Source organism: Lathamus discolor, chromosome 2 (assembly GCF_037157495.1).
Source record: "Lathamus discolor isolate bLatDis1 chromosome 2, bLatDis1.hap1, whole genome shotgun sequence".
Taxonomy (NCBI): Eukaryota; Metazoa; Chordata; class Aves; order Psittaciformes; family Psittacidae; genus Lathamus; species Lathamus discolor.
The window spans coordinates 91,941,291-91,968,159 of NC_088885.1; the positions used below are offsets into that span (position 1 = coordinate 91,941,291).

The window sequence follows — 26,869 nt, forward strand, 5'->3', positions numbered from 1 at the left end:
AAAGGTTATTAAAATATACTAACAAGTATTTATGACTATCGCCTTAACAGCAGTGCTGTCTGAGGGCTTGAGAAGTATACAGTATGTATCCTCTACTCTAAACATATAAGACCAATGCTGAAGGAACAGTCTGCCAATACAGGATTATGGTGTCAGTATCTAATCGCATCCAAACCAGCGACATCAGAAATGTCAGCTAAAACTGGGCTCCCAATAGGAATATTTCATTTGCTGGATAACTTGGTTAGCCAGAGCTCCTTGAAGTGACAGCAGCTCTCACAGCACAGTCATTTCAGCTCTGAGGCGGAGACAAAAGCTCAGTGTGCACAGAGAATTCAGAAAAGATCCGTAAATCCAGATACAACTGAAGAAATATCTGAAAGACCTTCTGTGGCATCATTTTTCATTTCTGAGAACTGATGCTGTATGATCAGGCACTACTTGTCTTCAGTATTATACTTATTACACACTTATGGCCAAATATAATTAATCGCTGCACTGAAGTGATCAGGAAAACTTTGGGAAATATCATAAAATCTTTAGTGAAAGTAGCCATATTTCCCTATGTTTTCCAACTTAATTCACGCGTAAAACAAAAAATTGCAAAGCATGCCTAGTTGAAGAAGTTATTTCTGTGGTATCCCTTGAAAAATAAAATAGCCTTTTAAAAAGATGCTATGAATTTCAGATGAAATATTAAATCACAAGCCAAATAATCTTCCCCCATATTTGTCACTTGTTCAGCCTATTTTGCTACTTTAAAAACAGATTCTTAATGTTCTATTCCTTCTGCTGCACTGCTCCCTAGACTAGAAAAGAAGTGTCTGATCGTAGACCTTCAGCTACAGGTAGGAACACCGATCCACCTATTGCTCCTCTACTTTTTGGCAGAATATTTGTAAAAAACCTGAGAGAAGCCTGCTAGCAGTCCTCTGAAAAGCAATAACAATGTGTCAGTCACCAAGAATATCTTGCTGAGGCAGCCACAGGATCTACTATTGTAATATGAAATCTCTCATCTCTAGCCTTGCCTTTTTTTTTCCACGGTCTTACAGAAGATTTTATTTGAGCTCAAATCAATGAACTGGTATAATAAAAGCTAGCCAAGTGATCAGGGACTACGATGCTTATAAACTATTACGCTGTTCTAAGTATAAATATATCAAAACATTTAAGACCCATCTTTGAAGGGGCACTTTTTAGTACTAAGAGGCAGGCTTACAGGTATCTTTTGGGATGCCAAAAAGGCATTCCCACTGCCCTGTCCTGCAGAAGGTGAGCATCCTCCTTTCCTTAAGAGGAAAGTCTATCCTCAACCCAACAGATCAACCCTTTCTGGGGTGACAATTTAAGAGCCACCCTAGGCTGGCTTGTTTAGCAATATGTAAAAGGCTGCCATGAGTAACACAAGGGTATTCCATAATAAAACTGCCTTGAAATTTTTGAATGCTATTCTTAAATGGTTTGGTGTGAAGTTATTCTGGAAAGATCCACTGATGCAGGCAGAATAAAGGAAAGAATAGTATGATACCTGATTTTTCATATCCTTTTCACCTGCCTTTCTAGAAATACCTTTTTAATTTTGAAAACACTGACACACACTCCTTCCCCCCAAGAATGTATTGCTGTAGACTATCAGATAAATAAAATAGAACAGTTGATGCCTGTAATTAGAGCATTAACTTTCTATATAAACCCTGTTTTATCCTTACTAATACGTAAATAAAGAATCTTTTTTGTCTTTCATTTGAAAACAAATTACTCCAGAAAGGGATTACTACAGAATTTAAAATAACATATTAGTTTCAACTGTTACGCAACGTTAGTAGCAGAATATAACCATGAGTGGTATGACACATAGTGTATGAATTAAGGACAATTTGAATTTTAATTAACAACTAATATATTATGTTCCCTTTGTTGGATCCTGCCTCAAACGGTTTCAAAATTGAGTGCATAATATTAGGAAGGCATACCATCTCCGGGAATTTAATGAAGACTCCAAAAAGCAGCTGAGACTGTCTACTTCACGTGGAATGCATCATTCTTTCCTTAATCTACAGCATTCGCAATGCAAGCTCTTGGCTAATGTAACTCCATATATTATTTAAATTGTGGAAACTCCCCAGAAATGTCAGACATTTAAAACGCAAGCAGAGACTTACTGCCCTGTTACCTACAGGCACAGGAAACTAATAAGCCAGATTGTTAAAATATGATCAAGACAAAAAGCCTAATTAGTCTACATTTCTTCATGTACACATTCCAATGCTGAAAACAGTAATGTTCTTTATTTCATAGCAAGTCTCTGCCTCATGCACTGAAACCCCCACCTTCAGCTGCATTAGCCTTGTATTCTTCCCTAAGTTTTGATTTCTTGCTTTCATGTAACTAGGAAATAAAACGGAAAATGAGTTAGGAAATGAAGTTATCCAAATTTTTAATGCCCAATCAAAGTCAGATTTCAGAAAAACAAGTTTAGAAGCTAGACTTTTAGAAGCTGCTTTACTCAGGAGTCACAGAACTTTAGACATAACTCTGGCTCTGACCTCTCTAAAACAGTCATACACATTTGTCACAGAATTTCACCTTTTTGCAATTTTGCATCATGCATTCAAAATACTTTAGGCTCAGTTCTTTAGAACTATAGTTACTTCTCAGGTCTGTATCTCCCCAAGGGCACAAGGCAGTGTAAGCTGTCCGAATCCTTCACAACTTAAATTCAAGTTTAATGGACTAAAAGCAAAGGAAGGAGAACAGATCCTAGCATCTATAACATTGCTAAAGAAGAACCGTGACAGCAGAATAAGCTTAAATTGTCCGTAACACCCTGTAGCCTGATTTCAAGGGTTTAAATCCACAAAAGTTTTTAAGACGGAAGTCTAAATAATCAACTATGGGTTGTGTTATACTTCTCTGTTATTGTGTTTTTTTAAATGAAGGTGTTAATGGAATCTTATATAGAAGCTCTGCATGTTTTAGATAGGGGGATATTCAGAAAAAGAAAACATAATCTCAAATGAGAACTGTATTCAGCAGGTTACACATAGCCACTTGGAAAGTACCTGATGCTACTTCAAATGCACCTGAAGAACTTCTGAATAGGCTGCTTTCCTACTTTCTCTTTCAACACAGGGTACAAATAGTCCACAGAAGACATTATGAAAATAACCAGAAGAGACAGCAAGAAATGCAGTTCTGTCCAAATAAAATTAAGCCATTAATCTCAAGAGCTTAATTGCTGCTTCAGCACAATCTTGCACGGAAGAAAGACAACTCTTCATTTTGCACTTCCTGCACCACCACAACCATATAATCTCAACCCCTCTCCACATCTAGCAGAACTGGAAGCCTCCCTCTCCTCTGATGCCAGTGAAGGAATGAGAAAAGTGTACTTTAGCACTGTGGGGACAGAAGTAATCTACCAGGTGATCTTACAAGATCCTTCATTTGAATTCCTCAGAAGGTGAAATTCTTCTGATACCTATCTGCTCTGCTCGGTGCCTGACTGGGAGATCGACAAGGCTTACCCACTCTAGCTATCGGCACCCCACCAGATGCAAACGCTAGGGACTCAGGACACCACCCTTCACTATCCCAACGCTACCTCTTTCAGTTTGCTGTTGGAACTTTCACAAGCACTTCAAATTTACCTTAAAAAAATGCAACCGTGCAGCCATCTTAACACAGAACAGTACTTGCTTGGTTTTCTATTGATACTATGAAATTGCATTCACAGATCAATTTACTTAGAAATTATTCCTAAAACCAAAGACTGAACACTACATGTGTAATATTCTCAAATCTCTAAAGACAAAATATTTACAATGTTAGCAGTGATTTGTTTGCACATCCTTCAAAGTCATGCTAAATAATTTCTGAAAGTAACATAATAAAATTGGATTTAATATCCCAACAGCTACTAAATGCTTTTGTTTCATAGACTAAAGAACCATGCCCCCCCAAAAAAAAACCCTAAACAGGGTAGAGGTCTTGTGGGAAATTAATCATTCACTGCCATAATGTTTATTCAGTGTGATACAATTGAGAAAAACCTCATTCACTGAGGCAATAAAAAACCCCGAACAACAAAACAAAACAAAAAAAGGTAATTTTATAAGGATTTTGTCATAATTATATTCTGTACTAGGAATAAACACGGAATTTCTAAATCCTACAGGGGAGATCTCTACCCCTTCTGTGCTGCCAACAGGTTATTCTCCACAGAGGAACAATGAGAGCACAAGTTAGCACTGAAACATCCTTTTATTTGGTTTCTAAACATAGTTTTCAAACAGAAAGCCTCTTATGCTTACCCTAATCACAAAAATTAACAGACTCAGACACTACATGAGCCATCACTTGCTATACCTGATACCAACTTCATTCCCAGATTCCACCAGCCTTTCATAGGTTCAAGGCATGACCAACAATTTACAAGGACTCAAAAACATTAACAGCAGTAAACCACCTATGCAAGCCTTGCTTACTAGCCCAGTGCACACAGCCCTGAGCACTGTGATAAAGGACAGAGGTGGAACACAAGCAAAAGTGCCTCCTGTGCACTAAGCAGGTCAGCTGGGAAACCCCAGTAGGGCTTAGAGCTCGTATGTGCAGTATGATAATGAAGTGCTGATACATTTTTGAAAGCTGTACTAGCAACAGATTGGGGCAGGAAGGGAAGCATATTTAGTTATTTTACAGATTTACTACAATCTTTTATCTTGCATACTACAAACAAGTTATAAATAAAGGCTGAAGTTATAAATAAACTGCATCCCAGAACAAATTTGTAAAATTTGACAAAGGAGTAGTCCAGGTCTAGCTGAAAATCAAGTCAGAGCTGAAACTTTCAGGAAATACTATACAGTGCAGCCCCTGTATTAAATCTGTTTAATAACACTGATGCAGTACAAACAGTATACTCTTGAGTATTCAAATATATTTCAGTCTCTGGGAAGTAAGCATCAGTACCCTCAGATCTTGAAAATACACATTTATTTTCTACTGAGATTGCTAAAATGAATGCAGATCAATAGAGAAGAAAAGCCGAAAATCTGAACGCCTCTCAGGCTTTAATTACTGATATCTGATGAATATCACCACAGCACCAGAAAATGTCAGTAATCCATTGTTCACCTGTCCACTTACCGTAAATTACAGCCTGCAATAAGCTTTATGTAACAAAGCTAGGGCACAGCTATGTCTAACGCAAAACCTCCTCTCTACTTAAGTCAGGGATGAAAGCAGTTTAGAAATAAGATGCCTTAAACTGTACAAACTGCCCTACATTATCCTCAGATGATAAAGCCCTCTAGCAGGGGTGACAGAGAAAGTGTCAAAACACTACAGCAAGAATCACCAGCACTCAAGTGGTGTGTTTCTGGTAAACACTGACTTAATTTTTTCCTGTTTATAAGCAGCAGCCTCATGATATCATTATGAACAAGAGTGTCAATAAATCTGTTCCCAGTATAAAATTTAAGAAAACCCCAGCTCTCAAATTGAAGACAATCAAGATGAATAAAGATCTCATTTTCACACAGAAGCAACACAGCTAGAAGGGCTAAAAGCAATACTTCTGAGAAAGATGGAATCGCTGACTGTCATAACATGCCAAACCACTTTTCACTACACAGACTGCATGCAACCACAGTTCTAACTTGTGGCTGCACACAGAGAAAGCACTGCAGATAAAGTTACAACAAAACTTCATGCTACCCCTGAAACTGCTTCTTCCAATCAAATCAGAACAATCTGGCTTACAAAGAGGTCTTCATTTCTGTAATTCATATCACAACTCCAATTAATCTTTCTGAACAGGTGACTTGAATGCAGGCAAATCCCTTATTCTTACTTAAGCATTTCCATCCAGCCTGCTTAATGTCTACCTTGAACAGTATTACATAATTTACCTGACATCAAGAGTATGAAATTTTCCTTTCTTCTGATCTCAAACATTTGGATATAAGAAAGGTCGCATTATCTCATGAGTCAAGTAGAAATCTTCTTTAGACCCTGGAAACAAAATCCAAAATGGTCCTTAAAACCATTGTGGTTACAGAATTCAAGCAGAATTTCACAAAAATAATTAGCTGCAATTACTATTTTCCTTATCCTGAAAGCAATCACAGGAAAGCGTCTCTTGACAGAAGCAAACACAATTCTGTCTTCAAAGACTCAAATTGAACCCTAAGTTCCCTAGCCAAATTATTCTCCATATTTGACCTATCAATTTGAATAATAGCTCTGCATATGGCTGCTTATCCAAAATAGCAGACACTCATAACTAAGAATGAGACTGCCAAGTGTTTGTGTATATATGCACATACATGTATTATGTATGCATATACAGGTGTGTGCATATATATATATATAAATATACATATTCATATATAAAGAAGCAAGCCAAATTTTTATAGTGACTTCCTCCTAAATTTTCCTCCTTCCTCCTTCTAAATTTTCCAGGAAAAAGATTTATAGGCAATTTCTTCCAGGCTACTCATTAGGTCAACATGAACAAGAACATTTCCAAAAGTTGATTCGACAGTGGGCCAGTAACAAGCTATAAGCACCACAAAAGCCAGATGAAAAAATACTTCTGCTTGAAAGAATTACAGTCTTTAATACCTCACATGCTTTCAGATTTCCAGCGTGACATTGCTGAAAGTTACAATACTGGCTGTCAGATCAGCAGATGTCTTTTAGAGATGCAAGGTTAATGAACAGCCAGGATTTCCAGCTGGTAACAAAACACAGAATAAACTTCTGAAGTCTTCCACCTATGTTGCCAACTTTACTCTTTTTTATTATCTCTTACATCAGTACGACCTGACCTAAATGAATACCAAAAGTTCACACAGCATAGCACAATCCATGGAGATATTTAAATCTCCACGACCTTATGGGTAATCTAAGACACACTTTCTGTGTGTACACACAGAACTTTTAATACAAACTTTTCTGTATCAAAGTGTCTTGTTGCTCCCCTTTCCCTCCCTCCTCTCCCAGGTTCCTCCTAATCTGGTGGAACTGTGGGCTGCTGCCAAAAGCAATCATCCCACTTTTCACCATTACAGTTTTGTCCCATCCCCTTCTTTGTACCAGTTCTGGTAATTATACAGCTGCTGGGTGTGTATTGCCTCAGTTTGCTGATTCAACAAAATATATTTCTTTCCCCTTTTTGATGTGCAATCCTCCATCCAGTCAGCGAAAGTGAAGGCCACACAAACATGAGGTCAGTATCAACAGAAGCAGTGAGAAGACTTCTTTGAGCTGAAGTCCACATTTATACCAGATTATATGTATAAGAGCATATGAAAGTACCCCTTCACTATTCTCCTGAATAGTTAGAAGCAAGGAGAGCACACCTTCACTAGCTTAACACAGAAGCAAATACTTCATGTACTGCTATTTAAAGCCCCAGGGTCACACATTTGAGTACCAAGAGCATGCGCTTGCATATGTGCCTTTACCATTTTTGCATGAATAGGTTTACTCAAACTGTTTTCTTCACACAGGGATCATGTAAATTTTGTGAATGCATCATACTATGATTCAACTGTAATGTCTTCCAGTATACAGCAAATCAATTTGTTCTGAGAAGTTAAAAATACCAATTCCAGTGTATCCTTACATGTATATTTCAGGCTTAAAATCAATACATTTTTAAGCACATGTATGAGAGCCATATTGCAGTCCCATAACCGAAAAGCATTATATTGTGCCATACAATTATAGTGCCTAAATCTAAATGCTGTTATTTGAAAGCAAAGACGTAACAGAGTTAGTCATTCAAGAACTTTTTCAGAAAGGAGACCAGCATAACTGCAACAAATTCCACAGCATTCATAAAAGTCAGACTTAGAAAAATGGCTTTTAACCCCAGAAAAATAATTGTCTACTTCCTCACAACTGTGAAAGCAAGCTTGGCAACAGGAACTGAGCACGATAGTTTAAGTCAGCAAAAAAACCTTCATCAGTAACTTAAACTGAGCACATGAGTGTACTACTGAAATACTAAGCTCTCAGAGGTCTGCATCTTATTTTTCTATTAAGTAGGTGAAGTAACAGTTTGTATTAATTTAGACCCAGTTCACAAATACATAGGGCCATCTGGCTAAAAGCTTTGATTATACCCTATCACTATCTATACCTCTTAATTCTGGCAAAATAATGCCAACTAAGGAACAAAATAAAAAGGAAGACTTTTATGGTCTAGATTTTTAAGTTCTAGAGAATCTGCAGCCTTGGAAAATGGGTTATTAAGGCATCCCAAAGCTATTCACATGCCTCCTTGCTGCAGGTCTGCTTGGGGAAGCCCACCCCGTTTCCAAGAAATCACAATCTGCAAAATATGACACTCTCCTAGCTCCAGTGAGAACCAAAGCTGACATGAACTACACTGTTCTGTCCCAGCTATGACTCTCTTGTTTCCAGCCTTGACCACTTGTGCCTGGAAGAGCATAGCAATTTAAGATGCTATTTTCTACTGTAAAAAAAGTCAGAGTTGGGTTTAAACTTTCACACCAGGGACCCAAATGTCTCCTTAACGTTTTATGTATTCCACAAATTATTAAATAATGAATGCAGCCTGGAAAGCTCTGCCTTAGAACACAGTACTCATTCTTCATTTTGCAAAGCAGCTTCCAAGTCACCTCAAACAGCATGAGACCAAAACCAAGTCCTATGACACATACAAATTCCATGCACTTAACAAACCACTTTCTGGCCTGCACACTGCCCTAAGACACACAGACACAGCTGAACACCTATTTTAGTCATTCACACCTATTTTATTCATTGCCTCCCTCATCTCCAGCAAAAATCAAGGCAACACTCTGGTGCTCCTAATCACCCATCTTTTACTCTTTGCTGTCATGTCAAGCCCACAGCTGCATATTTTCCTGGCAACCGTGATTCAGCTCCCACTTTGATGACTGATTCACAAACCAGAATAAGACATGCTTACAAAAATTATTCTACTAACAACTTTAACACCAACCTGTTATCCCCAGCTGCTTGCTCCTACGCAACGGCATCCCTCCAGAGGTTGTGGCCCTGTCAGTTATTAGTTACACTAACATGCCCCAGTCCAGATTTGGAGAAGTATCCAAGCTAAAAAATTACTTCTGCTGTAGCTTCTTCTGTTAAGCAAATCATTCAATTGAGATAAGGAAAAGAATAAGTAGAATAATATTCCTGTTTACAGACACAAAACGACTAGCGATTCAGGCATATGTCAGTGATTTTAAATGTATGTATGTGCCTCAGTAATTCTGTGCCAAATAATAAAAATAAACATAAACCTGTTAATACCACTGGGGCATGGCTCAGCAGAACAGATTTTAGCTTCTGCAGAAGCCTTGCACTGAGAAGTTCCCTGAGCTGGAGAAGTGCCTGGAAGTTATTAAACCAGCTCACATTGTGTTCTTCTAGTAAGGAAACAAAATTTCTTGGCCAAAACATAAGCATGATGCTTGGAGTGGGTCATCTATAGAGATTAACCTATGAGCACCTGAGGACTAAGCAGATGCTTGCCTTGGCACAGGTGACAGGGAGGGTTGACAGAACTAGAAATTAATGAAAAAGATGATGTAGACTACTTCAAGATCTGATGTCCAGCTGACAGGTTATGCCGTCCCCATTAAATACATATGGCAAATTGGTCCTGGCACACCTAATTCCACCAGCTTTTCAACAATTAACCTTTAGGCAAAGATTTAAAGACTTCAGTATTTCAGAAGAACTGACATGCCGCAGAACTACAGGATTTGAAATCTTCCCCCCACCACCACATTAAAGGAAGCAACCCACAAAACCTGTGAAGAAAATAATTACATGGTTGAACAGCTAAGTGTGCCTTTGAACATATCCCTCTTTCTCAAAACTATGACTGAAAGTGCTACTGGCAGCTGCACTGTAAGCACAGAAATGTGGTTAGAAATGATGAGAAACTACCCATTCTCCTTCTCCACAAACTATATCCATATTAGCATGAATATTAGCATAGATAGAACGGGTTATAACAGAAGCAAATCCACTAACACAGCAGGAAGTGTTTCTGACCACGTGATTATTTTGGCTAATGAGGTAAATACTTTCATAAGACATACGCGATTATATTTATAGTTTTCACAATTCTGAAAACAGCTACACAGTGTTCTTGAAAAGTAGCATTAATCCACACATACAGATCAAGATACCCGTGGATTTTAAACACAGTACTGTTCTCAAATTTGCTGGGGAGATGTTAACACATTCCCCAACTTCTTCATTAGCATGACCTGACAGGGTACATACTGAAAAGACAAAAAAAGGAGGATCTTTTTGGAGACCATCTCTCTCTCAAAATCTACTAAAAATGTACACAGCAACTAAATGTTAAAACTCTTGACAGCTGTTTAGGAAAACAGGAAATCCAACTCCCTGTGATGTAACCTAAAATTCTATTCTAAGATTCCACTTTCATGCACATAGCATAGCCACAGTATTTGTGTCAATACAATGGAAGAGAAAAAAATGCAACATTACTAAACTTACAATGCAGCTTTACTGTGAAACACTGCAAAGCACAGCCAAGCGTGCAATACAAAGGATTACAACTTTAAACCAAAGTTGAGCTATAGTAATTTCATTTGTCTACAAAAGCTTGAGTAATGCTTAGGTAATAATTTGTAACAGTTTATAACAATTTCTCTTTCCATTTTTTTGTTACTTTGAAGTCTAGACTTCGCAAAGCTCATCATTAATTCAGCTTGTTAGATCCACAAATTTACTTTCTTATGTTGGTACTTACACTATAAAAATGGTGAATATACACATACAAGTTTTCCAGTATGAATATTGATAAACAGGTGATGCTATCTAGTTTCTTACATACTTGAAGGTCATAAAAAAAAAAATTGTCATGTTTACCTATCAAATAACCAACTGCTGTAACTATTATTTCCCAAAAGTTTTGTTCATTCTTTCCATTCAGGTCTTCCAGAAAAAGCATATGGAAATGACCCCAATTAGCATCCCATCTTTGACAAAAAGTCTCCAATGAAATTCATAATTTTCTCCACAGCTAAAGCAAAATGAGAATGCTAACTACAAATTCTTAACCAGTGGAAGTTACCACTTTACACTGAGGCAATTTCTTATCATAGAGAACGCGTGATAAAGGGTGCAGACACTGAATATGAATCTGCTAGAATGACAAGAAATTCCATTGGAAAGTTACAACCATGACCAGAACAATAACATAAGAGAGAAAATGATATAAACACCACCACCCATGCCCCCCGACCCTGGCCGCATCTGTTAGGTTTGAAAGAAAACGCTACAAGTTCATGATTCGTATTCTTCTACTACACTGAGAAATAGGCAAGTAGTGACCATAAAATCTGACTAATGATACATCTGAAAATCAATTGAAAAGTTACATTACGAGATCACATTCTGAAAAATACATGACTCAATTATTAAAAACATCAGCGCTACCAGGAACCTGCACACTACAGAATCACATTCATTACAATAGATGAAGGTACCTACAAACCAGCTCTTTATCACTCATTAAAAATGAAAAGTGGTCAGAGCTTCATCTTACTCTGCTAATACTACCTTCCGAGATAGAAGATGAAAACAGATTAATAGCTCTGCTACTGTTTCTGTATACACAAGACCTAGCTGCTGGATTAAAGAAGTGGAGTTTCCATAACATCCGATTCTTGCAAGAGAATGCAGATAACTGATTGGGAAAATCTTGTTTCGTGCGCTTTATTTAACTTGAGAGTCCCTTTCATAAACAAGAGGGGCTGGGGATAGAGGGACTCATCAGCTACCCTGCCAGAGTAGCCCCAGGAGAGTAAAGCAATCTTAGTTTTATTTAAAACTAGGCTACAATTTTCTTTCTAATTACTTATGACTCAAATAGCTCTGAAAGGATCAATATTTCAGAGGCAAGATCAAAAACAAACCAGATGGGTATTAGAAAACATTATAATGCAATCTAAATGAGGCTTTGCAGATTTCATCAAGTAAGAAATTTTTTAAGTATTTCTCTCATCGTCGCATCTTTTCTATTTCATATCATGCAGAATTTTACTCTGCCTCATTACAAGCAATGCATGAATTTTTCAAGTAGAGTAATTTTTTCCTGAAATGCCAAGTCTTAAGTTAACTTTGTTTTCCTTCAACCAAATTAATTTCTATTCCCTGAACAGGCTTCATATTTGTAATTGTATTCAAAGTTAAATAATGCTGAAAAAAACCTGGTTTCTGCTGCTCAATCTTGTTTCCCAACTAAGTACCATACATACAGGAAATCCTCCTACTTGTTACTTCAACAGTAATATCTTATAGAACTGAACTTTCGTTTTGGATCACCCTTTGAACATTCTTCATTTAAGTAGAGTACATTTTTAATACAACATAAAGCACTTACCCTTCTAACCTGACATCAGGTAAAGATCTGTTGAGTGCAATCATTTCACTTGCCATTAAATTAAATTGATTTATTTTAAACATTTCTTTCATTTTTTCTTGCTCCTCTTTCGGAATGACCACAGGCTTCCCCATCTCTCCAGGTCCTTCATGTGGTTTTTGTATGGGTTCTGGAACTAAGAATAAATAAAATGTCGGTAACTACTTTTATGCTTGCTTTTATTTGCTTATAGTTTATTTCACACTGTAGGAGTGTTCCTGTTTAAAATAGCGTTCTAAACCCACAAGGTTTTGGAAGTGAAAACAAATCTTCATACTGGAGTTTAACAGAAGTAGTTAACGGCTACTCTCAGACATAGCAATTCATTTGAAAAAACAGTAAGGGTTTGTATCTATCCATCATCCCGTCTTAACTGCCTTTCCTGTTAAATTTCTGGTACAACAGACATTTACGCCCCAGATTGCTCTTGCACACAACAAACTTTCCAGGAAAAGTTAAGTTTTCCTTTACAGGGATTTTAATCTTATGCCAAAAGTAAATAGAAATGTAAAGAATGAAAATAAAATCAAAAGAAAAAAGAAAAGCCCAAGCCTTCCACACTTGCTGAAACAAGACTTAAAATATATACTTACTAATAACTGAAACATTTTGCTAGTTTGCATTTAGGGTTAAGCAGTTACAAGCGTAATGTGCTCCTTAAGAAACTTTCATTTTCAAGCACCTGAAGCAATCGTTTCATTTGCATTAATGCGGTTACATTTAGCACAGAAACCCCTACCACCACAGAGATGTTTTCTTTTTTACCAAACTCCCCTTGACTGCCAGTTGAACTATACAATTCTAGAAGTCAACAGCCAGCTGCTCATACACTGAAAACTGATAGAATAAATATGTCCAAGCAGATCCTCAGCAGACTGACTGGGGCACTTGTTTTAATCATTGGCTACAGTGAGCAAGCAGTTTTGCTTTGCATCTTTGCCTCCTAAGAAAGTACGGCTGAACTCGCATTGAAACTTACTAATTTGCAATTGCATAACCTTTTAACTAGAATATGTGCCTTTTGGGGGATAATTAACATAAAATTATGGTATACAATAAGGCAATTATTTGGGCTTAATTTAATATATTCAGCTTGGGTTTATTACATGGGATTATCGCAACTATTTTTATTACGTGTATAGCAATTAGTATACAGGTTCAATTGGACAGAAAATGATTAAATGATGCGTGTTCCACACATCTAAAATGAATTAATAAAAGCAACCGGAATACAGTTATTCTGATGTTTTTCAGCATTCTGAAGAGTGAATGTCTTACCCTATCATATTTGCTATTTAGAGGAATATATAGTTTCCTGTTTCATTTACACTTCCAGTTGCTTGTTAAGTTTGACTATACCGAACAGCTAAAATAAGTGAAAATTTATCTTCCACATTTGCAGATCTTGCTGGTACATGCTAGTTCAGCACATCACTGAGTTGCACCTAGATGTATAAATTCATCAGTTGAATTTTTAAATTTCATCAGCAAATACACATACTACTTGATTACACATTTTATCTAAATGAAGTACTCCCTTCTCCTGCAGAAAAATCCAGCAACAACTGATTAGATCCATAGATATTTTATGAAACTCAGTAAATACAAAGAAAGACAAGATTGGTGTGCAGGGAGAGATGACTTCCAAGAAAAAATAACCATCTTTTCTCAGGTTTCTGTGTTTCTGGTCATCTGTTTTCCCACAAAAGCATATAGTTTTCACATAAACACAAACCAAAAACATTCTCCCAAAATGACTAATACACATTGCTAAAAATTCAAACTGCAGTGCTCTTTTGTCAGTTAATTCTGAAAAGAATACTTCCTTTAGAGGGCTGTAGACATGTACTGATGACATACTTCTAACAAACAGAAACCAAATTTACAGCTAGAAGTTTCAGAGCTAAATGAATGACTTAATCATCACCTTATTCAACGGGAAATCTAGTAATGTTTTTCCAGACATTTCTGATTTGTACCAGTAAATCATTAGTTTCCAATAGGGCTTGATTTCTTCCAGATCTTTGTTAAAATTCAGGAACTCTTTACATCTGTGGGCTACAAATTTCTTTTTACCAGGCAATACGCATGATGAAAACCAGATACTTCAAAACCTAAGACCATCTAAGCCAGAAAAACGGACGGATTCTTCTTTGACATGTGTTTAGGGGCCACAACAATAGTCAACTGACCAAAACAAAGCCATTTTTAAAGGAACCACCATAATTACATGAAAGCTGTTTGGACAGGTAAAAAAGTTCAGAGAGGTTTTGTCTCTGATGATGCTTACTAATGGTTCAGTGATTTTCTTTCCAACTCCTAAGAACCTTAAAACTTACAGCAACAGCCTTCCATCAACAACAGTTACTCTTTGAATTTCCTGATGATCCATCAGGAATGACAGAAAGGGAATGCCACCTAGAAGATATACCAACAGAAAGAACACCCATAACCACTGAGGCAAAAGGTGTACACTCTGGATTGCTCAGAATAGGTGAGAGACAACCTCAGAGATGAGCACTGGAGAGAGCTATGCCTGACCTACTCGCACCTCTAGAGTGGTCATGGTGGGGAAAAGAAAGAGCAGCAATATCAGCCATGACAATCATAAGCTCCCTCCCAGCTCCCACAGATTGATGCTGCAATCAACACTGCTTGTTGTTCTGATCGCACTTCCTCAGGCTTCTCCCAGCCATGGTGGAGGGGGTGGGGCAAATGCTTAAGCCTACAGCCAAATCATCCCACACAACCACAGTCACTGGATTCCAACTATCCCTCTTCCGGTATCATTGTAGTTCCCCAGTTCAGTACCACCCACATCTCATGCCAGGTCCCCTTTTCCCAAGACATCTCCACCTCAGTTCTCTTACTCACCACTCACTGCCCAGTAAGTACCTGTCCCTTATCCACATCACTTCTTGTCCCCCATTTCCACTCTCGCATCATTTCAACTACCAGCCCCTAACTTTTACGAGTGTGAACACAAAGACCTCATTCCACTCATCTTACATTTCCCTATAACTATGTACACAGATTTTTCTGTAGATTCACATTCTCATTCCTTTATCATTTTTTATTTTGTAAAATAACGGCAGTATACATACAATCCAATATTAGATACATAAGCTGAAGCTCATGATTTAAGATGCTAGTATCTTATGCCATCAATACCAAGGAGAGATTTTTCTCAAAGGCAATTTAGACCATAGCTATAAGTCTTATTCTGGAAAAGAAACTTCCACCATTTTCTGTATTAAAAAAACCTAAGGAGAGCATCCTTCTAACTTCATTAAAAGTCTGAACTGTCCAAAATTATCCTCAAAATCCTTTACTCCCAGTGAAATATCTGAAGACTAATTTTTCCAATTAGGCAAGCACAGCCTAAAATAAACTTACAAACTCTTCAGAAAATCTTACTCGTATGTCAAATAGGTTCATTAAATGCTATGGAATTCTTCCATGAATTGCAAAGAGAACCTATATACCAGAGTGATATGGACAAGAGACTATAAAATTCAGCACACATAATTTATGCTGAATCAAGAAAACCAAATCAATTATGGAAATAATGGGGGGGGGGGGGGGAAGGGACATGAAAAAGCAGATTTTGATTAAAGTTTCACGGAAAAAATAGCTGCAATGTTATCTAAGGAGATTCTAGACATTCTGAGCGGGAATAAATGCACTACCAACCCCAAGTCCTTAAACAACCTGAACAAATAAGAGTATCTAAAATCAGAAATGAAACTAAATTGCAAGGAATCATCACAGTGTCAACTACTACCATGGTTTCTAGCAGACATTTCAGCACATACCTCAATCCAAATCATCCGCTTACAAAAACCAGGAAACATATGCAGAACTATAGACAAAGTTTTGTGTGATTGGTTGGTTTGGGGTGTTATTTATTTGTTTAAAAGCCAACTATAAGATATTAAAAAGATATCAAGGATTTTAGCAAACACATGTCAGGGAAAGGCCAGAGAGAGTTCCTATAATCCTATAAAAACATGCTTTCTACATAACCCTAACTCATTTCCTCATCATGTTCTTTTCCATTTATTGAAAAAGAAACCCAAAAGATGAGATGTAAGTTACTGAAAATTTAAGTCCCTTCTACAAAACTCATGTGAACTAGAGCCTCTCCAAAATATTTGCATCCGGTTGTGGAACCAACGGTTCAGAGGTACTAAACACAGAAATTCTACATTCCTATACATGGTTGTTCTCTGAAGAGCTTTATCAGCCTGTTTCCATCATAGGGAATACAAAACAAAACTAGCATTTCCTAAATATCGCCCATGTTATTCTGTAACAGAGCAACATGGTTCTCGAGACATTTCAGAAAATCTCCCAGGGACACCAAAGTTGACCACACCAGATGTCAACAGGTGAGAAAGGTTTTTTGTGATGGAAAGCACATTGAGCATCACTGCCTCCTAAGTTTCCTATAGCAGCAGTGAAACACACAGACTCAGCCTTTCCAGTGAGAGAGACACCATACTACAAAATTTGATGTCTCACAAATGAACTGGAGTCAGCAGCCGCCTGCTGTTTTAAATACCTGTGCTGAGATACTGCAGGGATTAGAATTCTCCCTGCACCAACCCCTTCTCCCACAGGATCAACTATGATGACTTCCCTAAAGCAAAGTTGACACTAAATTTATGAAGATAACTACAATAATCCTGATTCTCATTACAACATTCACTGTCCCTTATTGCTATAGTCGCTAATCAAATTTTGGCCTTTTTGGGTTTTTTTTCTTACCTTCTTTGTTCTGAGTTTTTTTGTTTGTTTGCTGTTTTATTTGTTGGGGGGGTATTTCACATTTTTTGTGGGGGCAGGGGACAAGTAAGCTTCTTTGTTGGTTTGTTTTACTACCAAGTCTAATGAAATTAATAGTGCCTTTGCTTCCTCACTGGAAGAAATTTACAACATGCTTTAGACTGTATTAACATAGCTTACAATCCTGAACTGCTTGTTGTGTAGTTTCATTATTTTTCCATATACATTACTGCTTAAAATTCTTCATCTAAACCATTTAAGCGTGGCAACATAAAACCCAGGCAACATGCCTGTTCCCTAGTCATCCAAAGAAACATTCCAACATTCTGCAACACCTAAATGCTGATGCAATACTGTATTTTGGAGGGGTGGGAGGGAGGAGGAGATATCAAATATTTAAAAGCAGTGCAATTTTACATGAGCATAATTTAAAGACTACTCGGGCAGAAAACTTACCATCTCCAGCAGGCAAGCCTCGCTCTTTTTTCTCATCACATTTGTTGCATTCACTGAAGTACAGCAATAGAAACATATCCAGAAGGACCCAAACCAAAGAGGTGGCAAGGACCACCTTGCAATAAGCAAATTTTTTCATGGCACTTTAAGTCAAATACAAAAATAAAAAAGTATAAATAAAAATATGAACAGGTTGCTTTAATCCAGTTGGAGACACCACGTTCTATACCTAGGAAAAAGAAAAAAAGAAAAATGTCACAAAAAGACACCTGAGGACAGCAGCTAAAAGCAGAAATTTTAAGTACTTTTTAAAGGTAACAACTGTTAAATGCTGTATGTATCAAAATGAATGCTCCATGCACTCCAATGAGATTAAGAGAACAGGGTCAATTAAAGTAGCATTACTCCAGTCATTTCCTGTGTTAACATTCATCACCTGAAACATTAAAATGAGTGACCAAAACAAAATACTCTGCTGAACCACTGGAGAAGAGGGCAGGCACATCTAATTTAATTAAAAGAAACATTCTGGGCCCTCTGGAAATCAGGGCAAGATAACTGAATGAAAACCAGGAACACATCAAGAAGCAAGGTATCAATTTGTGCTGTGTGAAACCCATGGTTAATATTCCTCATGCTCCTCCTATGTCTTACACGCTGACTTTCCAGTGCCATCACTAGGAACGGTAGTCTGCAAACGTCTGTATTTTACATGAAGTCTAATGGCATATTACAACTTTGTCACAAAGACCAGAATGCTTTGCTTTCAGCAAATCAAAACCAAACATCCCTTTTGGTTAAGTTAATCAGTAGGCAAAGTGAGGAAAGTACCCACAAGACACTAATCACTTACTAGACATTCAAAGCTCAAGATATCAACTAATAGTTTTAATGGTTAAAGTAACTTAAATGGTTTAATCATAAACCATGATTATACAAAAGCCTCACTGAAAAGACTGTATCATTAAGACTGCCTTCCCTTTAGTATTTCTCTGCCATAATTTGATTCCTGCCCTCCCTCTCTCCCCCCTACATCCTCCCCATCCTGCATAGGATGCCAGATGTTTTGTTTTGGGTAATCTCAGTTTGCATCTACACAGTTTTGGTACACAGCTACATAAAATTAGGAACTGCAAAAGTATCTGTAATCAACAACTTGATGATAAAATAACAGATGAAATTACCACAAGAAACATTAAGTGAGGTATGTTAAGAAAAAGTCCTATGGGTTGTTTGTTTGGGTTTTTTTTTATTGTTTTATTTTGTTTTGCTTTCCTAAAATAGACACAAGGATGGGGCTGAACTCTGGATCTTAGAGTTGCACTACAAAGCTCTATAAAACCATCAGTCTGGTGATCAGCAGCAGTGAAAGAAAAATAATTTGTTACAGACTACTAAGAGAGGAACAGAAACCAAACCATCACTATGCCACTGCACATTATCTGCTTTCTCATCTTGAGTGCCATATGAATATCCAGTCTTGTCATTTCAAAAAGGATACAGAAGTATTAGAGAGGCCAAGTGAGAAGGGCAAAAGGATGAAGACAACAAGGAATAGCTTCGTTATCAGATGTAAGTGAAAAAAGCAGCATTCTTCCTGGCTGGACAAGATGTAGTCTAAATCAAGTGCCAGGTCTACAGCTGCATGGAGATGGCAGGTAACAGCTGTTGCCTGTTACTCCTACTTCTTGTATGGCCAGAAAGCAAGGGAATTTAGTAGCAAGGGGTTAAAAAAAACCCCAAAACAAAACAAAGGAAGGTATTCCTCCACAATGTGTAGTTATGCAGGGGAACTACCTGCAACAATATACTGCCAGTGCTGAAAGTCTGTTCACTGGCTATTAAATACCAAGTCCGCACCCCTACTTCAGGCAGTCCCTGACTGACTTCTCAAGTCACTGCATGGTAGGAGAGTATCCTGAGGAAGAATCATTACAGTTTCCCCTATTCTCTTCCCTAGATATGCACTGTCAACCACTGGCAGAAACAAATAGTGTATACAGATGAAATATATCTGACATGGTATGACTGTACTTAACCACCATACAAAAAAGTTTCTTCTTTTGTTCTAATTCAGGACACCATAGAAATGATCTTACAAAGAATCAAGCCACACCACCACCTTGCTTGTACTTAACACAAATTGTAATTCAAAATAACATGTTTTAAAAGAAAACTAAATAAATTATTATAATCTCAGACTTCTTGAAGTTCAGACTTGCAAGATATTCGGCTGTAAAATAAAGTGTAAAATAGACAGAAGCACAGTGCTTAGGGGTCCTAAAATTAGCAAGACACCGAGAGAACTGTAATCCAGACTTTCTGGCCATAAAAACACCAACTATATTGTTTTAAAACGCACAGGCTGGGGCTGTATCTGCCTCTGATGAAAGAAAATTCCTTTGAGAGTTCAGTGAAATGTCAAAGAGACACTTTTTGAACCTTTTGCACCCTTTGAGAGTTCAGAGAAGTGATTATGAGACAGCAGTGTAATAGTTCAACACACACTGGTTACCATTGAGAAGGCCCATCCCTCTACCTTTAGAAAAAAGCTCTGGCTCCCTTGGGCCATTTACCATCTCATGAATTACACTGTATCTCTACCTCTGGTTTTATGACAGCACTTCCACTGTCAGCCTACCAGCAGGAATTCAGGGACCACAGCAGTGAAGAGGAGCTCAGAAACTGCTGAAGCAACTGCTCTTAGCATACCAAAGCCTTGGCCCAGACAGAGCTTCAGAAAGAGAACTCCCCCATCCAGGACTGAGGCTTGACCACCAGGCTCTGTGGGTTTTGACCAGCAGTACGAAGTCCAGCTGACAAACATTCACCAGTGGTGTCCTTCAGAAGTCAAAGCTGGAGCTTGTACTGCTCAGTGTCTTTAATGAGACCTTAGGGGATAGAACTAAATGCACACTCAGCATGGCTGCTAGTGACACATGCAGTTTATACCCTGAAAAAGTACCATGGAGTGGCCCTGGCTGGACAGGGACATCCAGGGGCTAGAAAGACAGGCAGAGTGAACACCTCAAGAAGTTAAAAGTCCTGTTTTCAGTCCTGTTCTCAGTACATTCTCTGCCCAGCCTGTATTTGTGCTTGGGATTGCCCCAGCCCAGGTGGAGGACCTTGTACTTGGCTTGGTTAAATGTCACGAGGTTTGTACTGGCCCACCTCACAAGCATGTCAAGTTCCCACTGGATGGCATCCCTTCCCTCCAGTGTATGAACTGCACCACGCAGTTTGGTGTCATCAGCAAACTTGCTGAGGGCGCACTCAATCCCTCTGTCCATGTCACTGACAAAAATGTTTAACAGTGGCAGTATCAATGTCAACCCCTGAAGAACAACATTCATCACTGATCTCAAATTGGACATTGAGTGCAGTCATCCATAATGCATCCACAGTGCAGCATAAATTCTTTATTCACCAGGTGGTCCATTCATCAAATCTATGTCTCTTCAACTAGAGTGTCAAATGCCTTGCACAAATCCAGGTAGATGACATCAGTTGTTCTTCCCTTATCCACCAAACCTGTAAACCTGTCACAGAAGATCACCAAATTCGGCAGGCATAATTTGCCCTTATTGAAACCATGTTGTCTGTCATCAATCACTTTCTTGTTGTCCATGTGCCTTGGTATAGTTCCTAGGAGAATCTGCTCTATGAATTTGCTGGGCACAGAGGTGATACTGACCAGCTTGTAGTTCCCTGGATCTTCCTTTTTTCCCCTTTTTAAAAATGGGTGTTACGTTTCCCCTTTTCCAGTCAGTGGGGACTTCACCAGGCTGCCAGTTTTCACAAGACCCACAGAATCATTTCACCAGGTCCCACAGACTTGTGTACCTCCTGGTTCCTTAGATGGTCTCAAACCTGATCTCCTATAGTGCATGGTTCTTCATTCTTCTAGTCCTTGGCCTTTGCCTTCTGCAGCTTGGGCAGTGTGGCTGAAACACTTGCTGATGAAGACCAAGGCAAAAGTCATTCAGTACCCCAGCCTTCCCAGTGTCCTGGATAAAACCAAGTCTCCTGTCTCCTTCTGAAGAGGGTCCACACTTTCCCATACAGGCTGGGTGTCAGGCTAGGAAGCTACTCTGCATAAAGAAACCTTTGGAGCCTGACAGCAACTTTAATATGAATCAGCAGTATGTCTTCATGGCAAAGTTAGCTGCACACATAAACAAGTCCAGTAACCACAGCAATAATCCTCAAATGCATAAGTTTAATAATTGCTTTTGCTACTGAGTAATGTAATAAAACCAAAGATTTGTAAAACCAGGTAATTTTCCTCCCTTCAACATACTACATAATAGACAACATAATCTTTACACCATGGCAGTAAAAAGTGTTAAAACCACCCTAAGAACAGTAGAAACAGAGGCTGTAACTTACCAAGAATAAAGTGAAAGGATAAAAAAATGGTTATGTTCAAGTCTTGTTACATCTGAAGGTCAAGTGATTTATTTCCCCCTGCCACCACCTCCCAAAAAATATATTACATACTTGACACTATGGAAAAAGGTAATCTTAAAATTACTGCTCATAGAAAGTGCATTGTTTTACTTAACCACCTCTTTTACCAACACAGTTGGCAAGAGAAAGAATGTTTATTCTTTCATTTCTGAATGTTTATTCAGTCATTTTTATCTTTGGACCCAACTTCATCTTTGTTGATACTAGCGATCAGTCTTCAATGTGGCTTTCTAACAAGACCTCACAAAGGACTTCGTTGCCATTAGTCAACTAAATCAGTATTCTACAGTGGATGTGGCGTGTAAACAGACAAAGCTGATGCAAAGTTTGCTTTCCAAACTTTCAGATATGAAAAAGAAAAGCTGGCACAAAGTAAGGGCTCACCAAAATCTTGACACAACATTTGTTGTTTCTAAGTTATTAATATTTAAAAAAAAAAAGGAAAGTAATTAACTAAAAAGCATCTAAGAGAAGATTGATGGCCTACATGAACTTGGTTTTCAGCTTCTCAGTCTACATAGTCATGATGGAGAAAAGACTGGCATATTCTAAGGTAACATAGGAGGCATTTGTACGGATTTTGCATGGATTAAACTTCTAAGAATTGAAGCAAATGTAAGTTGTCATGTGAGCACTGACTAAAATTTCATGTATCTGAACCATTAACGAAACTTATCCAATTGAATATGTCTATATCTGAAAACAAAAGTGATACCAATACTAGAATCATGTTTCAAAACTAATCTGCTACTGTGATGACATTTTGTTTTGGTTATTTTGTTGGGGCTTTTTGAGGGGGTTGTTTGTGGTTCTGGGGATTTTTTGTTTGGGTTTGGCTGTTCTGGGTTGGCTTTGGGTTTTGGTTGGTGGGCTCTGTTAAATTGTCTTTAGTGCTTGTTTGCACAGTGCTCATCATTTCCATCAGCTCATCAGTAAACAGGTCTGAGGAGAAACAATGCATCAATGCTATAAAAGGGGAAAAAAAAAAAGCTATTCAAATCAGAAGGTCAACCCATCACCTGTGGAAAACAGGTACGTCAGTATTGTCGTCACAGAAACATGAGCACATCTGGTGAGTTTCATCAGACAAAGAGGATATTCGTGAGCTTGACGATGCCAGTACTCTCTTCTGCTCAGAAGCTAATGCAAGAGAAATACTCTTTATTGGACTACACTGGTTTGATGGATTTTAAAAAGTTTTAGTATTCAGAAGTCATCTGTTCAGTACAATTCAGCAACAGTAAGTTCCAAAGAAATGATGAGAGAAAACAGATCATACTAGTCTGAGCAGTATGAAAACAATTCATTAACAGCAAGCCTACTCTTCAGGAAAATTAGAAAAATGTAGGTCAGTAAAATTAATTTCTATTCTTCACGCTCTGTGCAGGAAGAATACACTTTTAATTCATCAGAAATCTATTTTCAATTCAGCAGTCAATTTTTTTAAATTGGCCATTTGAAAAAAACCCTATCAATTTTGTTTCTAAAACTGGTAGGCCTCGGAATGAAGCAAGAATAAAACAGAAACATAAAAGTAGCTGATTACATTTAAAAACCAAGGATGACCTTCCTACACAAAGGCAGAAGCTACTGGTTCATGAAGGTTTTCCTCCAGATAAATTAGCATGCATAAATATGCTTATAAAAGTAGAAGCTCTTGTAAAATGAAAATCCAGCCAATCACATAGAAAAGCACTACCAGAAACTGAACAGCTAGACACTCCATCCACAGTTTTGTCAGACTGTTTATAATCAAATGGAACGAAGTCACTGTGCACTTGAACCTCTGATTCTTCCGATTTAAAATCATAGAACAGCTTGGGTTGGAAAGGACCCTATCTAAAGAGTTTTCAACCTCTAAACTTGCATGGTTAACTAACTACTACAGACACATAGTAAGGAAATAACATTTCTAAATTGAGCAGAAACATTATCAAAAACAAGCTCTTTCAGTTACTGTAAGAAAATTGAAGATAGTGCTATTTTGCTACCCGTACTTTTCAGAAAATATCTTGACTACTATCATTTAACTTCTGAAAACAGTTTGTCATTTTGCAAATTAGTGCTTAACAATTTCTCACATGAGTTTGTAAGCAGTATGTACTATCTTGATTAAACCTCCTTAAACTTTTCCAGGAAAATAAGCAGGCATTTGGTCAACACTTTCAAGTAGTTCCCACTACTACAGAGTCCTTCTTGATTCTCTTCCTAACCAGCACTACTCAAATGAAAACTCTAATTTTCATATTAATAATGACCTAGGATGGCCCAAATATTAATTATACTATTTAATAAAGATGAAATATGTGAAAATTAATTGCAACAGGGACAAGGACATGGAAATAATTACACTCAAGATGAAATAAAACCAGGATGGCTTGTCTAATCCCTTCTATAGGGCCCAGAAAGAACTGCCGTGTGACATTTCAAATTGTGATAGGAGTCTGGAAATGTACTACACATACGACCTGAAAAAGGCATAAATGTAAGGATATTCAGAAGGACAGCAAGTTGTCCAGACATATACAGTTAGCTTAATAAAATAAAGTATATTAATACTGGTTAAACATAACATACGTTAATGTAGTAATTAATATACTATATATACACTGCAAATATTTCTAGAACAGACTGACTGAATAGTCAGGCATATAATTAGATCAGAGGTTGAATAAAAAGCAATGCAATTTTGATTAAATTAGAACAGCATAAATTTTATTCAATCTATAACTGACTTTAAAGTTACTGCTGTCAGGCAGTGCAAAATGTTTTAAATACAGCTCCCACAAGGAAAATTGTTATTTAAAGTGAGGAAGATCAGGATGAACACAAAAAATAAAGTGCGTAAGTAAGACGATTATAAGAAAGACTGTAAAGGCTTATAAAATAAAACTTAGTATGCAAACAAGAAAGCACATTTGATAAACTAGCAACTATTTTCTTGGTGCTAGATCAAGATGGGCAATCTTAAGACCTGTTGCTGCTAAAAACGAACAAGTGATAAGGTAGGAAGCAAGATGGGTTTGTGGACAAGAATAACAGAATCGAGGTGACATTTAATAAAATATGTTCAATAGTATGCTTGGAGTATGTAACTTTGCTATCAGCTGAAGAGTTTCAATAAAGCACAGGCTCACAAGGGTGACACAGTGAGCTGCCACTGTCACCCAGTCATGGATAAAAGGCCAATTATATTTTTGGATGCATCATTTAAGTGTTCTCCTTAAACACAATACCAGAAACCACTGTATGGTGCACCAGCATTTCACAAGGGAAGGGCAAAGGGAGAGCTATGTATTCAGCAAAGATGTTTCAAAGCAGAGCCTTGTGGATTTATAAGAGACCACTGCAGGGGACTGGACACAGTGATCAAGGCAGTCCTTCCTACTCGCACTCCCCCAGCCCAGAATTCATACAAGAGTAATGAAAACAAATGAAAAGACCTAAAATAATTGCTTCCAGAAGCAAGCTGAGATGCCAAATCTTTGTCACAGAACAACTCCATACCAGCTCAGTGTTTGGTAAAGAGAGGAAGCATAGCGGGGAGAAGGGAGGTGAAAAGGTGTCAGGTTTTGGTTTTAAGTTGGTCTTTTAGAAGGAAAAAAACCCCCAAAACTCACCTCAAACCTCATGGATTCCCCTAATGCCAAATTCTCCCAATGTACTGTTTTTGAGAATAAAATGAAAGATTATTTACAGAACTCCTCAAATTAAAGTCTCTGAAAGGCTTTCTTGGGTTACTTTTTATTCCAGCTGTAGACAATGCTTCTTAGACTGGCTTTAAGAAAGCCCTATCCTGTTTGCAGGAAAAAACTGAAATGGGCAAGGTTTCAAAGGACCAGATAGACAACACTTTAATAAAATAAAAGTGCAAAACCAATTTAATCAACAGATTTTTGATTTACATTCATTTTTATGATCATTGTTTCTATACAAGAAAAAGAATAAATTGATCCAGGAGGGAGATAAAATATTCCCTATCAGAATATCACTGTGAATATTACAAAGGACTCAAGAGGATAGCTAGAATTTGGAAACCAAGAATGCAATACAAGTCAAAGACTACTGCGGTCATATAAACAGCTGAGATTCACTAGACACCTATTCTTCCATGACTTTAAGGTAGCTTTCAAATGACTTGGGCAACAATTTCATTTTTCTGTCTGCCCTGCAAGATGAATGAAAATTACCTAAAAAGAGACACTTATTCATGGATCCTTTAGACATTTCCATTCTCTCAAATGCTTTGAGATTTAAAATATGCTTCTATTATGCTCAGCAAACAATCAGTATACATTAGCTAGTATTACCAATCCTATACAAAAAACCCTATACATCTTTTTATAGTACTGCTTCAAATATTAAAAGTACATCCTCAGACTAATTTAATTACAATAAATAATAAAATGAATACACATATATAATACCTTGAAGCCAACAGCAGTAAGTTTTGGCTCAGGCATTAACTTATTTGGTATTATAGTACTGGAAGGTAAGTTCAAATCACCATTATTCAAATCTTTTCCTTCTTACATTGAAAAGCAGATATTGTCTCTCCTAACAGCTACAGAACAGGCAATCCTTTTTGGAAAGCCGATTTATAATACAGTAGACAGTTATTTCTTTTCATGAAACAACTGCAGTCTTAAATTGGGCTACTGACATCTCAGATGCTGAAAGGGA

At 37.6% G+C, this 26,869-nt stretch overlaps 1 protein-coding gene across 3 annotated transcripts in view; it reads right to left on the reverse strand.

Moving 5' to 3' along the window:
* GALNT1 (polypeptide N-acetylgalactosaminyltransferase 1) overlaps positions 1-26,869 on the reverse strand; it is an 86,829-nt gene that overhangs the window by 26,312 nt on the left and 33,648 nt on the right. For 2 of the 3 annotated variants that reach the window (XM_065667742.1, XM_065667741.1), the window contains exons 3-4: positions 17,717-17,945; positions 12,434-12,608 (exon numbers count right to left, since the gene is read on the reverse strand). In XM_065667742.1, coding sequence (XP_065523814.1) covers positions 12,434-12,608; positions 17,717-17,855 — 314 coding nt within the window. In that variant the 5' untranslated portion in view covers positions 17,856-17,945. Of the gene's footprint in view, positions 1-5,915; positions 5,996-12,433; positions 12,609-17,716; positions 17,946-26,869 lie in introns of those variants that run through there. The other variant, XM_065667744.1, reaches the window with a different exon arrangement.